Source organism: Caloenas nicobarica, chromosome 2 (genome assembly GCF_036013445.1).
Source record: "Caloenas nicobarica isolate bCalNic1 chromosome 2, bCalNic1.hap1, whole genome shotgun sequence".
NCBI classification, from domain to species: domain Eukaryota; kingdom Metazoa; phylum Chordata; class Aves; order Columbiformes; family Columbidae; genus Caloenas; species Caloenas nicobarica.
In genome coordinates this window covers 7,475,506-7,491,955 of record NC_088246.1, presented here as the reverse complement: position 1 = coordinate 7,491,955, position 16,450 = coordinate 7,475,506, and the positions used below count along the sequence as shown (strand labels likewise).

General features: G+C 37.4%; 1 protein-coding gene across 6 annotated transcripts in view; it reads left to right on the top strand.

The window, feature by feature from the left end:
- PRKAG2 (protein kinase AMP-activated non-catalytic subunit gamma 2) overlaps window positions 1-15,733 on the top strand; it is a 230,634-nt gene extending 214,901 nt beyond the window's left edge. For 5 of the 6 annotated variants that reach the window (XM_065627202.1, XM_065627205.1, XM_065627204.1 and 2 more), the window contains 9 exons: window positions 583-641; window positions 3,094-3,139; window positions 3,743-3,797; window positions 5,654-5,780; window positions 6,548-6,713; window positions 7,067-7,104; window positions 9,997-10,143; window positions 12,634-12,727; window positions 15,044-15,733. In XM_065627202.1, coding sequence (XP_065483274.1) covers window positions 583-641; window positions 3,094-3,139; window positions 3,743-3,797; window positions 5,654-5,780; window positions 6,548-6,713; window positions 7,067-7,104; window positions 9,997-10,143; window positions 12,634-12,727; window positions 15,044-15,075 — 764 coding nt within the window. In that variant the 3' untranslated portion in view covers window positions 15,076-15,733. Of the gene's footprint in view, window positions 1-582; window positions 642-3,093; window positions 3,140-3,742; window positions 3,798-5,653; window positions 5,781-6,547; window positions 6,714-7,066; window positions 7,105-7,742; window positions 7,800-9,996; window positions 10,144-12,633; window positions 12,728-15,043 lie in introns of those variants that run through there. The other variant, XM_065627203.1, reaches the window with a different exon arrangement.
- The last annotated feature ends 717 nt before the right edge of the window (window positions 15,734-16,450 follow it).

Here is a 16,450-nt window from a genome sequence, read left to right as displayed (position 1 = left end):
GTAGTATCTCTTTTTTTAAAAGTCACATTTCAATTCAGATGTTGGGGATTACTGTGGGAACAATTGAATTATGTTCTTTAGTAAGCAATATTCAAGAAAATGGATTATAGTGTTCCTTCATTTGAGTCTGAGAGTCTGCTTGACTTGGCAAGTAATAATGAGAATGTGTCTTATTAAAACAAACCAAAAAAAAAGACAAGGATACACCTCCAACCTTTAAATATGTTCTAGACTCCCTCTTTTCTTTCCATGCTTTTGGGATCAATGCAGGTGGATTCCAGGTTTTCTTCGGGTCACATTGAAAGAAGAGGAGAAGCACATAGGTTATAATTTTGAACATTAATCCAGATGTGTATTTTTATTCTGAAGTATTGTATCAATGTGAAAGTGAATACATAGTTTCGGAATTCCACTGTTGATCGGTCCAATACAAATACTGTTACATGGATTTAATGTTTATTAAATTATATATTGTGAATAATTAAATTATATATTGTGAATGCAAATAGAGAAAATAGCTGGAAGTTCTATACATTCAGTATATATCTGAAGAATTTGTTTTTTATCTGTCACTTGTTACAGGAATGTTAACAATTACAGATTTCATTAACATACTGCATAGATACTATAAGTCTCCAATGGTAAGTATGATGTTAAGCTGTACTTTTACCATTTGCCATGCAGTACAGAAATTGAAGTATCAAACCAAAAGATTTAGTAGCAGTAGTGTCTTTGGAAGCTTATGTCACGGGTGTACTCCCTGGGGGGAATATTTTGAAAGAAAAGGTGGCTTTGTGAGGAAGGTCTTAGAATGATATCTGGGTAGCTGGGTTCAGTTGTAGCTTTAGCCATGAAGGTAACGTACTCTGTCTTACTCAGTTATACATGTATAAACATGAGGCATTTCCTTAATGACTACTACCATTGATGATGTTTTGTGCGGTGCTTACCATAATTATAGCCTTCGTTGTAGTATTGCAACTAATGACTAATGTATTTGGGATGAAGGACCTGGCATAACGTACTTACTAAAAGCTGGATGTGACATTGAAAGTATGAAGGAAAACACTTGATTATTGAGCCCTGTACTTATTTGTGTTCAGGTTGATTCAAAGCACATATTTCAATAGTAATTAGAACTCTATATAAATGGCAAATATCAACCAAAAAGCGTTTGGGGGGGCAATATCTTGAAGTTACATTAAAAAGTTCATTGTGCTTAAAAATCAAGTCTGTAGCTATGTGTGGTTCACAGGTTTATATAATCATCTCTGTCTCATGACCATGATAGAGCTGTTGTGAAGTGTGCAGAGTTCAGCAGAACACCAGCTTACAGAGGCTCAGATGCATTAAAAGGTTACTCTGTTCTTGGAGTGATGGTGTAGAATAAAAAAGTTAAACCAGTTAAATGTATGCGAATATTTTAGTTACATGGCTGACTTGCACAATCGCTTGGAGATCTGTTGGCTTCAATTAACCATAATTTAAAATTCCCATTGGCAGCCAGTTGATGAAATTTTCTTGCTTGCATGTTCATACCAACATTTACATCCCTTTCTTGTTCCTGTCAAATCACAATTCCCCCTCTACCAATTAAAACATATGTACTATGTTTTATTAGCTAAAAAAAAATCAAGAACAGTTGGATGAAGTGCTCATGTGATGCATTAGGCTTCGCACAGCTTATGTTAATTTTTAAAATTTATGGTGAAATTCTTGTCACATGCCCATTATATGGTGCAATGTCCTTTCTTCCTGTTAAAGAATTTATGTATATTTTTTTTTTTTCTCCTGGGGATTCACAAGGAGTAGGGAGAGAAGCAAATGAAAAGTGATTGCACGCTGGTGACTTCCTTAACATGGTTTCCATATTGTAGTGACCCTCAATCTCGATACTACCAATTTTTCCATGTAACTTTCCCTAAGATCTGACTGTTGTCACTCCTGTTTATGTTGTCTAACATCCTATTCCATAGGTTGTGCTTAAAATGGCAGCAGTAGGGAGGGATAGCTGAGAAGTGACATTTGACCTGAGTGATGGATGCAGTCTTCTATTAAAAAAAAAACAACCAAACAAACAAATAAAATAATGTTCCATCAGGGAATATTCTAGTCTTACTAGGTGAAATTATGCTAAAAGTAACATTTTTAATTATTTTAGTCATTTTTTTCTAAATGCATCACATCACATACAGTGTGCAGCGTGTTGCTGTTCATGTACTAGATAATATTTTTAAATGACTGAGGAGCCTTCAGGCCATTTCTCCCTATAGCATGGTCCAAGAACTTGGAAGACTGGACTCTCGAGGGTGGTTTGATGTTAACACCAAGCTGATCTGATGATAAGCAGCCATCAAAAGCTGCAGACTTGCCCCATCCTTTGTCCAGTATCATTTGCCTGTCTGTTTTGTGAGCCAGTTAAGGAAGCTAACCCAGCAGAAAACAACTTTTTTGTAACTTTTTTCTGGCCTATTTGGTCCTGGGGACAAGCTGAACACAGGTCAGATGGGCACCGTTGTTTGCACAGGAGAAATGCTGAGAGCACGTATGGCTTGGGTGCAGTGCCCAAAAACATTTGAAGAATGTAACATCAGTAAATTATTAAACTTGGGGGCAGGGGGAGCCGTATAATGTTGGTTCTTGTGATTGAACCGAGCACTAAACCAAGTGCTCTTGGTTGTTTGTAATCGAGGAACAATGAAATTCATCTCTGTCAGCGTCAAGTGATCAGGGTAAGCTTTTTACTGGTTTGAGTGTAGAGAATAATCAAAGGGTTTACTCTGGCATAATTAAGGTGCAATAAATTACTGAGGAGAGTGATGCCTTTGAGTCTAGAAGAGATCTAGACAACAAACCCAGACAGGTAAAAGATCTTTCCAGTCCCCTGAAATGATAGGTCCGGTATGAAATGATAGGTCCCTGTGAGCAGGATTACACCCTACTCCTCTAGTTACTGCCGAGAAATGTTATTCCGGGCTGTTCTTACTCTGTTAGATTGCTGCAAGGAAATGTAATTATTCAGATATTTATAATATTGTTAATGATGTTGGGTTTAAAATTAATTCTTCAGGTTAAACTTTCTACCCATTGTAGGTTCAGATTTATGAATTGGAGGAGCACAAGATAGAAACCTGGAGGGGTAAGAATTACGTACTACTTGTTGATAATTTAATATGTTCTAATGCTGCTCAGTATAGTGGATTTTTAATTAATCATAGACTTAGCTTTTCTCTATCCACATACTTTCTAAGGTATGGCTATGGAGTTGATGACTGTATGTGGAATGGGAATGTATGAGAGCCAGGATGCAGAATGAATAGATGACCCTACGTATTGTGTGAGCTGATGGATGAGCAGCAGACGATGCCAGAGTGAATTGTGTGAGGTGACTTTTCTAGTCTAGCAGGGAGGAAGCTTTATGTCAAAAATAGACTATATGCCATGAAATAGCGTATAGAAGTATATAATACTGTATGCAGCAGACCCTCTCAGGAAAGGAACTGGTGAAGAATTATTTGCTGTCGTTGCAGTGACCCCTGGTGGTAACCAGTTTAGTCCCACTCTTAAAACTTCTCTATTTTTATTGTCAATATAGAGGAGTGTGCATAAGTGGTGGAATATCTAAAGTAACTGTGTATATTGTTCTCTTTCTTCCCCATAATTTTGTATGAATGAATTAATAAAATGTTATCATAAAAAAGCTAATGAAGTGGTAATGGTATGTTTAATTTTCTGTACACAGAGCTTTATTTGCAAGAGACATTTAAACCTTTAGTGAACATCTCCCCAGATGCAAGGTAGGATTTTGCTTTTCAGTCTGCTTAACATGAAATAAACTAACTCGAGGTCAACACTGAATTACTAAGAAACAATTTATATTGTAAACTAGTGTACAATAACGGACTGTCTTTTAGTATAATTAAGGAGGTCTGGGGGCTTTTTATTTCGAGTAAGGACTTTTTTTAATTATCCAAAAAAGATAATTTTTAGCTAAACTTCGATCTTTTATCAGTGTAATACTTCTGGTAAATGAACTAGTCATGGATCAAAATGAATTGCCTGAAAATATGCAAAAAAGGGTCAGCATGATGACCCCTCAAGCTCGCCTTCAAGTCATGTTTGTTTAATGAAACTGAAAAGCAGTCCAGAGCCTTTCAGCGGTCTCTTCTCAGCAACCATAGTCGTTGAAAACTTACATTTCAATGCAAATTGCTTTCCTTAGATAAAGGAAAGACAGTATCTCTGTGTTCTGTTCTGCTCTGCTACTAGGTTGTGTCCCTTAAAATATAAGTGACTGTCCTTTTCTTCTTGATGAAACTTAAAAGAAATAGTTTTTGAACTGCCATTATACCTTATTTACCAAAGATAACTTGAGAGAGAGCTTTAGTTGATCACTTAACAACTTGAGTACTACTTAATTTCTGAACTGGAGAGTGATGTTCTGGTTCTTGCTTTAGGTTTGTGGAATACGATTGCTCGTGCCCTAGCAAAGGAAACTGGTGAAGGGAACTGTAGTGATTACCTCAAGTAATGATATGCTCTGTCGTCAATAGAATTGCTACCAAGTCATGAATAAGTTGTTCAGTGAAGTCCTAAGGAACGTATTTTGAATGGTAGCTTGTTGCAAAGAGTATCGTTAAGACAACAAAACAGTATAATTGCTTTCAGTCAAAGAAGTGTCGCAATAAAGATGATGCGGTAGGACGTGTATAACACTGTACAGCAAGTTGACTTCAGACCTGGGCCAGAAATGGATTCAGGTTCTGTGACAATCAGACGGCTGCCCTTAGGAGTAGTTAAATGCTTACTCCAGTAGTTAAATGCTTACTCAGGAATGGAATCTCCAGTGGGAATCCTGGCTCCATGTATATCCGATGGGAATAGTTCATCCCTGTAGCGGACTCAAAACATACAGTGTATGGGAAAACACCTACTCCAGCAAGGAGGTGTTTAGCAAAGTTTTACTAACTTTTTTGACTTACTAATTTATTGCCGTTTGTTGTCAGCTGTTTTATCATCATCTTACTAGGACCGAGGTGGGGGGGAAAAGTGTTACTTGCATGAAGAGCAGGCTTGCCTAGACTAGAGTATTGCTGAACGGTCATCTGCAGGAATGTTTCACATCTCCTGGGAATAACTGATTGCCAATCCCCAATGATAATTCAATGAAATGATCAGATAATTGGTTTGGCTTAATTGCATATATGCACTTATCCGTAGAAATGCTCTTCCTATAAAATGTTACAGAAGTTTGGGATTGAGATGCATTAAGGGCAAGAACACTCTGGTTTTTACTGTGTCTCTGGACGGGAATATCCATTCGGAGATGCCATGAGCGCAGCACTCACTGGAAAAACAACTTACAGATTTGCAGAAATATTTCTGCTATTTTTTTCTACCACAAAAAGTCACTTTCCACAACGTTTTCCTATACTGATTTTAGATGTTCATGAGCATATTGTTGTTGATCTGTTTTACCAGCTGCAAAAGTTAATTTGAAATCCCTTAACTTTTGTTTTCTATAACATTAAAGATAATATAAATAATTACTTATGATATGTACTTCCTGGGTGTTTGTAAATATGTGTATATATCACTTGACATTACTCATTGCCAGCTGGAATTCATTAAAAACCCTATTTTTTTCCTTCAGCCTTTTTGATGCTGTATATTCATTGATCAAAAACAAAATCCACAGATTGCCGGTTATAGATCCTGTCAGTGGAAATGCACTTTATATACTTACCCATAAAAGAATCCTCAAGTTCCTCCAGCTTTTTGTAAGTATTTAGTTATGCTTTGCTTAACTGATTTTTTTTTCTCTCAGTAGGCATTTTAAGGTAATTTGAGTTTTAGTGCAGAAATTTCTTGATACACTTCCATATTATTTGTGTCTGTAAGTATCATTTTTGATAATGGAGAAATTAAAGCTTGATGTAGAACCTGGACATTGACTTTGGCTTAGTCATTTAAAGAAACCTAAATGACAAGGACTTGGCTATTTGAGTAGTTTGTTGTCCTTTCTGGAAGATTTACTCAGCTTCGGAAACTTGTTTACACAAATAGAAAAAGAAATTGTCTCCCAGAGACAACATTATCATTACTCACTGTAGCTTATTGCAGCCACAGGAATGAATAGGGGACTATACAAAGCAACAGGAGTTCAAAATAAGTATTCAGTGTATAGTGTGTTTTGCTATCCTCTCTTTCTAGTTTCAGTGGGAATGACATAGCTTAGGATCAAAAGCTTTTAGTGATGCCTTACAACAAAAATAAATAAATGAGTAAAAAATTTAAGTGACATAGTCTTAATTTAGAGCTGCTTTGAACACAACTAATGCTTTGAGATCTGGGCTTGTTTTGGCTTTATGTTAATCTAGTAGCAGATTACGGTAACAATCAGTAACGATCGCTTGGAGGCTGTAGATGGGTGACTGAATATGGATCTCCTAATATATATACCAGTCACATGGAAACATGGTAGATGTTCAAAACATGGTAGATGCACAAAACCACACTGTAAATACATGAATTCTGCCTGTCCTAGATGTCAGAGATGCCAAAGCCTGCCTTTATGAAGAAGAATCTGGATGAACTTGGAATAGGAACTTACCACAACATTGCCTTCATCCATCCCGACACTCCTATCATTAAAGCCTTGAATATATTTGTAGAGAGAAGGATATCGGCATTGCCTGTTGTGGATGAGTCAGGTGGGTGTTGGGTCTTCTGCGTACAGAAGTGGGGTAAGATAAATGGTGCTGAGCTCTGGATTGATTTGGGGAGGAGGAGAAGACAGAAAGAATTAAAAAAACTTGAAGAAAAAAGGCGGCGGGGGGAGAAAATAGAATATAAAGACATTTATGCAAGATGTAGGTTGGTAGGCTCAGAAGATCTTCATGGTTTGGTGGGTTGTTGGGTTTGGTGGGTGTTTTTTTTCACATCTTTCCTTCTTGACCTGTCTGTTTTCTGTCGATGTAATTATAAGGTAACAAATGAAAGCAGGAAGCAAGAAAACTGATTCTCGTATTTTAAGTACTTTATTAATTTTTGTTTTTCTTTTTAGGAAAAGTTGTAGATATTTATTCCAAATTTGATGTAATAGTAAGTATATCTCTTAAATGGTATTAAATATTTTATATGCAGTAAGCATTTGCAAATTAATTTGTTAATATGTCAATTTTTGGCTATTTTGTTCTTTAGTTAACAAACTGAATAAAACAGATTCGATTCACCCTGCACAGCATTTTTTTAGTTATTATTTTTTATTTAAGCTGTCCTTAGTAATACTACTTGGACACAGGCATCTACTGCTCTGGAGGTCACCCAAAATCAGATCTGGCTGTGCTATTACAAAGAGAAGGCAGAGGGGTTTTTTATGTTTGTTTCTATTTTTGAGATTGGACTCTCCCAGTCGCTGCCATTCCACGGTCTGTTTTCAAATAGAACGCAGATTTCTTCGTGCAGTCTGGGTGCTTTGTATGACTTGACCTTCTCAGTGAATTAAAACTACTTGGCCCGTTCTTTTGTGCGAGTCTCAGACTCCAGAGTATTGTGTCTGTGTTCCTTCTGGTTTACATCGAATTCAGGCCGCTGTTTCTGGTTTTCCCTCGGGAGTTGCAACATCGCAGTCAGATTGATGCTGCGATTTGCCACCCTCAGAGAGCAAGGGCTCTTCTATTCTTGTGTTCTTCAGAAACTTGAAAAATATATTTAGTGTTTTTATCTCTGTCCCCTCCCAGCTGTATGGACCTGCCTTCTAATTGGGAATTCTGGTAGCTACCTTATTTCTTAAAAATGTAAGTGCCCAAGTTGCTTATTCCACCAGCCTGCTGGTGCTAATGAAGAATCCAGATGTCTGAAACGCTGTGTAGAATGCTTTCAGAAATAGGGAGAATAGTCCCAAATGGTAATACTTTACACTTATAAATATCTGTGGCTGCAAACAGTGTGCTTAATACTGAAAATTTCACAATGTCATTGGTCTTACCTCTCTTTGCTAGGCTTTTGTTTTTTGTTCTTTGGGATTCTCTGCTGTGTAAAACGCTGTTGTGCCATAAAGGCTGCTCAGGGAATAGGCAGTAGCTGTCCCAAGGGTGATCTAATGTAGCAGAGACAATGACATTTCACAGTTGGTGGGTTCAGTGTTTCAATTTATCTTGTCACTGTGTTAGGCTGAGGAAGGTTATGTTTCCCTTATTACCCATTCTTTTTCAGAAAGATGCCAAAAGGAAGAGGGTTTCTTACGTTTTTCACTTATTCTTCTCATTTTAATTGATGGGGCAACAAAAGTTATAGGATTTTTTGAGATGCTGGATCTTTTCTTTGGAAAAAATATATATTGAGACTACAACAAAGATGACAACTACAAAGGCTTTAGGATATAATTGTTTGCTTCTAGCTGGTAACATGAGAGAATAAGGGCGTCTGTCATGTATTTGAGATTTTCCTCACATATACTAGTTTGCTTATTAAATGGGGGGAAAAGATATGTTGTTCTCGGTGGTATGGCATCCTTGAGCATCATCCGGGTTTGAATCTGGATGTACTCTTTACTATCTTTACAACACAGCAGTTTGAAGATGCATTTCATTTACTTTGCCTGCTAGCTTCTATTCTTAGAAGAAAATCACCTCTGAGGCTTCCAGTTTTTCATCAGTCCGCTTCAGCCTGATCTTCAAGTCTTAAAAGAAGAAAAAGAAAAATCCGAAATGTACAATCTGATCTTCCAATAAATATAGAATTTGCAAGATTCAACTGGTGGTTTTAACTTTAAACCATGTGGCTAATATGCTTACTTAAATCAGCCTGTTCAGCTGTGCCTGTATGTACAGCTGGCTAAGCTGACGGATTCCTTTCATTTTAATACAGTTCTGAATTAATTTTCATGTTCTTGATGAGAGAAACCTGAGAATGGTGTGACGGTATAGACGCAGCTTTATATTACAGTAATTATTGTGGGAAAGGTGGCTTCAGTTTGCAGAGGCTTGTTATATTTTCTGAGCATCCTTCATTAGGGATTAGTTAAATGAGTTAACTACACCTGCTTGTATCTTCATGGTCATCTCAAGACAATCTTGTCGCGTTCAGTGTAATTCAATCCAAAAACTTGACCAATCACAGTATATTCTAGCCAAAACTTACTTTCATTTTATTGCTTGGTCCAGTGTTTTCATTTTAAAGGTATGTGTTTGTTCTTCAGTGCTTCAGTACACAAAATCAACAGGCCAGGATGTGCCAACACTATCAAAGCATCACTGTGGTCTCACCTACAAAAAGAGCTTTTGCTGGTCTGGGCAAAGTCCTCTTGCTGCAAGCCTGGTCCTGTTCTTAAAATGAAAGTCGAGAATACTGGCTTTCACACTTTGAATCTTCTTACTTTTAGTGGTGGTGATGGGTTTTCATTTATATTATTTTTATAGTAGTTATTAAAAAATATATACACGGAAATTGCTGTCAAATGGCAGTGCCAGCACAGTCCAGAAGAGGGAGTTTGAGCCCAGCAATAAGAAAAGTGAACAAAACCTTTAATTTGTTCTCTCATTAGACATCCACTAAGATCTACTTCATGGGTGGTGTTCAGAGCAGTTGGTGTCCTCCCCTGTCCTGTGAAAAACAAACAGCATAAAATTGGATATTCAAGTATATTCTAAAATCTTTACATTTTCTACTCATGACAAAAGCAGGATGAGTGACTTCAAGCCAAATATCAGACAGGAGAGTAGAGAGATTTTCACTGGCCTAATGCATATCACAAAGTAGCAATATTTTATCTATTAACCCAGTCTATCATATCGTGTTGAACATAATTGCATGCTTGACTGTTCCCAAACCCTGAAGCTGAAGAGAATCTGCTTTGTTTGAGATGTGACTTGGAACAGGCTGAATTTACACCAGAAATGCCTGTCTACATGATGCTAAAATGTTACTTTATTGAGTACTTTACTAAGTACTGAGATGTGTTATGTGCCTTGATGGTTTGGTTTTGTTTTCCAGAATCTTGCTGCTGAAAAAACATATAATAACCTAGATATCACGGTGACGCAAGCGCTACAGCACCGTTCGCAGTATTTTGAAGGTGTTGTAAAGTGTAGTATGCTGGAAACACTGGAGACCATTGTGGATAGAATAGTGAAGGCTGAGGTGAGTTCGCTTTTTGTTTTTTCCCTTCACTGTGAGTTCAAACTTGTGTTACTAAACTAATAAATAGTACAAAATTATCCTTTCGAAGATATTTTGGTTACTTGATGAAAGTATTTTTTTCATACCTACATGTGTTAGGTATCAGTTTGCTTTAGAGACTCATAGATGCTTTTAGAGATGTGGAAAATATCATACATCTGTAATAATACTCTGTTATTTGTGTTTGTTTTATGACATTAACTGAACGGAATGCAAAGCGTTTCTTCCAAGCCTGCCATACATTTTGCAGACTAATAATTCTATAAACTCCATCTTAATAATTCTAGAAACTCCATCTTATAGCTAGGTTGATTGACCTATTATTCAGGAAATTTAATGAGTACAATTAGTTACTGCTTATGGAATCCTGCACTGCTGTCATAGAAATACTGTGAAACAGGGCCAGAAAATAAATTCTTGTGAAGAAGCCTTCACTAACTGTTCTTGTGAATGATTTATCTGTGTGCTTGCCATTCTTTTTGTGGTGTTTATCATCTTTGTTAGTACAGGGAACTTTTTTCTACACAGAGGTGAACAAGTATGTACCCTGTTTCCACAAAAATAAGACCTACCCCAAAAATAAGCCCTAGCGTGATTTTTTTCAGGATTTTTGAGGATGCTTGAAATATAAGCCCTACTCCAAAAATAAGCCCTAGTTACAGTTCATTAAAAAAGTAAATTTAAATAGCGTCCAGGCAGCTATACGTGTAAAAAGGTAAGCATCTTTTGGAGCAAAAATTAAAGTCCCTGTCTTATTTTCAGGGAAACGAGGCAAGTCTTCCTCCCCTGTTACGCCTCTGCAGAAGAAAATCAGTATTACCAATTTCTGTTGTCTCCAAGTTGTGATCAGCTCCATTTAGATGTTTTAACTTCTTCCATTACAAGATTATTTTTTTTTTAATCTTCAGGGCCGTAACCACATGTGGTAAAACTTCTTACTTTGCTAATAACCCCTTCTGTTCTACCCTTTAGGCATTTTTTACTTGTAACTTTCTGTATTTGCTTGAGCTTCTTCCTGAAATTGAATAATTTTAGCATTGCTTATGTACAAATTTCAAATATGGATAATTTTATCACTACCTTAAGAAGCTTTAGATATTAGGATTTTAAGAACAACTCCTACCCTTTGGTTTAGTCCAAACATAGTGAGATTATACGTAAAAACAGGTCAGTCAAAGCTACAAGCTATTTTTAGCTGCCAGACGAGTGCTTGATCTACTGGAAATGAAACAATTACATTGTCCATTTTCCTTGAATTCATTACACTGAGAGAAGAACAAAATGATTAAATAAGTGCATATACAAAAACTAATAACCCCATCTAAAATATCGCCAACATAGTTTCATCAAAAAGCAATTAAATTTTTCTCTCCCTTCCCCTTGTTTTTCTTTCCTCCCCATATCAAGTGGGTATGATTGTTCAAATAATTCACAGCACCTCTTTTCTTGCATCTCACTAGCATCGAAGTGGTTGAACTTAACCGTAAATGAACGTATCTATTAAACCAAGACTGATGCTTTCTTGCTATCACCCCTGTGAGAAGATGACAAAAATTCTTTTCACTTTCTTCACCATTATATCTAATTATTTAAACTTGAAGTAGTAAAGAGAGAGAATTCACTTGGGTAAAAAGTGACCATGTAGTAGGACACTCTGGTTCTGCAGTGGGGCTTTCAGTACAGTCGCCTGCTCTGGCCGATGAGCCTCCGGACACAGGAGTATCCACCCGCTTTCCCTACATGTAGGACAAAAACACTGTGGTATAAAATGTTTCCTAGAATAGATTTGTAAGGATAAGATCATTATTTAAAAATACAGTCTTACAGTTGATAAATCTTTCATCCAAGTTGTATACTTGTGTATATTAACCCTACAGGGAGTCTGCGCTAAATAGGTTGAAATTTTTTTTTTCTGTCCTCATGCAAAATGAGGCTCTTAAAACCAATCTGGCACTTAGTAGTGTAGCCCTGCCAGAAAAATCAGGTTAAAACCAACTTAGATGTGTCGAGATACAAATGTTAGTGCTGTGCCTCTCTCTGAGAAACTATTTGTCAGAAGGAAGCTTTTTTTTTTTTCCTGCATCTTATTTTTTGAGATCACAGGCTGAGTTGGGCAGAGCCTGTAAGTTGAGGAAAAGTGTTTGATGTAAGTGCCACTTTTGGAGAGCAAAATTATTTCAAAGACCTAGATCATGGCTCAGCTGCCACTTCAAATCTGATTTTGTTGCTATGTCAGATAGCTGGGTGCTTTTAAAAAATGCACTAGTTTTCATTTACGAAGGGTCAGCATGTTGGTACTGCTGTGTGAAATCGGTATCACCAACATTTTGAACCATTCTTTTTTTTTCTACTTGTCTTCATACTGCATTAATGTAAGATTTTTTTAATTTGTTTGCTTTAGTTATTATTTTAAATCAGGCAAATATCTCAAAATATTTTTGCTGCTTGCAGGTTCATCGTTTGGTGGTAGTGAATGAAGCCGATAGCATTGTGGGTATCATCTCCCTTTCCGACATTCTACAGGCTTTGGTACTCACACCAGCAGGTATGGATGTTGCCTTCTGAGCTTTGCCATAAATCATGCGGTAGTCTGTACACCTTGCTGGTTTTAATTTATTTGTCAATGACAGACTTTGGATTTTCAACTTTCATAACTGCTTTATCATAGTTTTTAAATACACTTTTCGTTTCTCTTCAGGAAAAAGCTGAGGAAAATATTAACTATCAGTCTCTTGCTGACTGAGGAATGCAGGCAGGAGCTTCATGAATGTCATTGCTGTTCATATAGCTTCTTTTTAGAAAAAAAGGTCTTGATTATTTTTTTTAACCAGGATGATGTTGAATGTTGTGCGTATCAACATCTGCAACAGGGCACCTTCCCAAGTTCCAGTGCTCAGTGTGGGTGCAGCTGTGCTGGGAGCCCGGCGGTTCCCCAGGGTGCTGTGGGCTTTGGTTGGCAAAACTGTGTCAGAAATGTCACCCCAGACCACCAGAATTTTTCCAGTAGAAATCCCTAGTGTTTTACTAAACACGATCAGGTTCCTTTTAACAAGAGTATCCCACAATAGGTTTATTTCTGCTACTTTCATGTTGGGATGGAGTGGGGAGGGTTGGTTTGGTTTTGTTGGGTGTCTTTAAGTTTTACCCAGTTACTAACCTGCTTTATGTTCGTAATTGTAACTTTGACCACATTCAGTGTCACAACAACTAAAGCAAAGCCCTCTTTTGGCTTTGTGAGGAAGACACAAAATGTCTTGAGGACTACAATTTTGCTTAAAAAAAATATCAGACTAAGCAAATTGAACTGGATACGTCTATTAAAAAAAAAAGTCTAAATGTGAGCTTGACTAGGATCTGTTACTTGCACTGATAGATAACATGATAATCTAAAAGTCTTTCTCCTCTGTAGGTTTTTAAAAAGTTAATGTAGCTTTTTAGACTAGTAAGATTTTTCTTCTGAAAAGATGTCAGTGCATTAATGGCCCGGAAGAACATGTAGCTGAGCTTTCTGTGAAAGGAACCAAGAAGGGTAGATCCTGCTGGTAACGAAGCAAAGTTTAGACAGAAAAGATGAATCCGGGGCCTGACAAACCAAGAGCTTTGTTACACTGGAGTTACACGGACACTGAAGTTACAACCCTGTGAGCTGATACCTGCTCTGTAATTAAAAAGGACATTTCCCGCTCCCATACTCTGGGTGATGTGCTTCTGGTGTTTAACGTGTGGCAGCACCCACAGTTGAGATCCCTCTGGGAGCTGCTTTAGCGCATCAATCTAACAGGAAACTGAGCCAGCAAAAAAGCTGCCGAGTTTTGTCACTGGCTTGCGGAAGAGTCTAGTGTGGAGTACAAGGGTTAGAGCGACAGAGGGAGCAGGATTATGCCACTGGAAGAGATGAGGTGAGCGAAGGCGTATTTAAGAGCAGTTAGGTGTTAGATTGCAGTTCACAGGCAACTGTCTGATTTTTAGGTTGGGATTTGTCTCATGAAGTGAGGATGCCTGCAACGTAGATCTAATTTGTAGTCTGGAGCGTGATTTACCTCTTAAAGTTGATGCATAAGAATGACCAGGTAAATCATGCCCTAAAAGTGTCCATTTCTCTTCACAGACTAGAAAGGAAAATTTAGCGACTGGCAGAAATTAAGACCAACCTATGCTAGGGGAAAAAGTATCAGTTCTGATGTGAAAACTGAAAAATTCATTAAATACATCCAGTATTTTGATTATTCATTACAAGTAGTAACTCCAGGTTGCTGGCAAGAGACTTTTGCTCTCTGGAGTTGGATGCTGAAGCCAAACTCACCATAGGATTCAGTCGTTACCCAGCATGTCTCTCGTTTGAGTACTTGGAGAAGAGGCAAGGTGCTACACTGTCCTGCTGAACACGTCTCTCAGATTCCTCCTGTACCCAAAATCTGCCTCTGAGCCAGAAAAAATGGGTCCATTGGCACAGTGTAGTTGAACTGAATTCTTACATAGTTTGTTCTCGAGCAGGTCTTTGTTTTTTGATGCTATTGTGATTAAGCTTGGCATCTAAGCTGATGGACAGATTTGGAGTGGGGCTTTTTGGTTGGATTTTTTAAAAATAAATTTTTGCGCTGGAGAGAATCTTCAAAGCCACTTTTACTAACTTCCCAGAACTTGCAATGACGTTAGAAGGAATATGGTCTCAAGGCCTTCCTCACTCTGTTTTACATTAGCGTTTAGCAATCCTGCAGCTTATTCTTTATAAATTATATCCAGGAGTAAGGCTCTGATACCGTGGTCATAGTTCCAGCATTCAGGATGAGCCGTGCTTTTCTGGAAGCCAAGTGCTCCGTGCGTAAGGAAATCACATGTGCCTTTCCTCTTCTGTTAACAGGTGCCAAACAAAAGGAGAATGAAAGCGAATGACTGCCCTGAATGTGCGCACGCTTGTAGGAGAACTTGAATAAAGCTTCTGGGTCAAGTTTGTCTCAAGAACAGTGACTGCAATAGAACAGAGCAGGATGGTTGAGAATGTGTATTGGGACTTGGTGATGGCTGATGAGTCTATTCCCCCCAGTGATGTCGCAAAAAACAAAAGCAGCATGACAAAAAGCTTATGTTAAAATGTAGGCTTGTATTTCAAAATGTCTTCAAAACATTTGCTGGAAGACTTCACATGATGTCCTTCATTAAAATGCACTGTATTCTGAAACTTTTTCATTTTGTATTTGACAGAAGTCACTGGTCAGCAATGGATATATGTGACATAAGGCAAGTGTATGGCATATTCATATCATAGTGCCTTATGTCAAAATACAGCAATATGTCATCACTGTTGCCCATCACTGTCAAAGGAAGTGTTGTGCTAAACGAGACACTGTATTTGAATGTGAAAGTCTTTAAACCTAAAACCAAATCAGTTTCAGTTCTCATTAGATTTGTCATAAAAGCTGTAATTTGAATATCGGTAGACTTCTTTAAAACTTTAATGACAGTTTTGTGTTAAATGTTGCATTCTGAACGGAGATGTAAAACAAGACTGATTTTAAAAACAGCTTTATTTATTTTTACTTTCATGACAATTTTTTACACATCTTTGGTGGATAGCTAAAATTTCACCATATCCATTAATAAACTGTTGATTGTTATACAAACAAGTGGTAGATTTTTCTCATTATTTACAACTTTGGAGTTGCAGAAGCTGTGGCCTGTTGATCAGTGCATGTTACTTGAGCTGAAGATTCCAGAAGTGTGGATCCAAAGTGCTCTGTGCTGCAATACACAGGCACTGCGGAGGAAATCAGGTGCCAGAGAACAGTCTTTTCATCTGTATTAAGGTGCAAACCGGTGTTTGTACATCAGAACGGAAACTCTTTATTGTATATGATTTGTACAGAAGCGGAGGAGTGAGGAAAGCTTATGTAGATGTCCTGTAAAGTTTGAAGATGAGACTTTTATAATCGTAGATTCTTGGAGATGGAAGAAATTAAACCCTACTACATCCATTTGTTTTTAGCAGTTCTTGACAAGTACTTGTTCCTATATAGATATACATGCATTTTGATTTGTGTAAACTAGGTATAGAAGCATTCTTATTTTCTTTCTACTTTAAGGGTGGCTCATGCTAATGGAATAATGCAGCCAGTACTCTTTACTGTGTTTCCAGCCTGGATACTGTACTGGAATCGTGGTAAACTGATCCATTATTTTCCATTCGTAAACACCGAGGTTAAAGGCTAACAGTTTTCAGTTTGCTTATAAAATGTGAGGGGTTCAATAGTAATGAAAAGCCCTTTCTTCG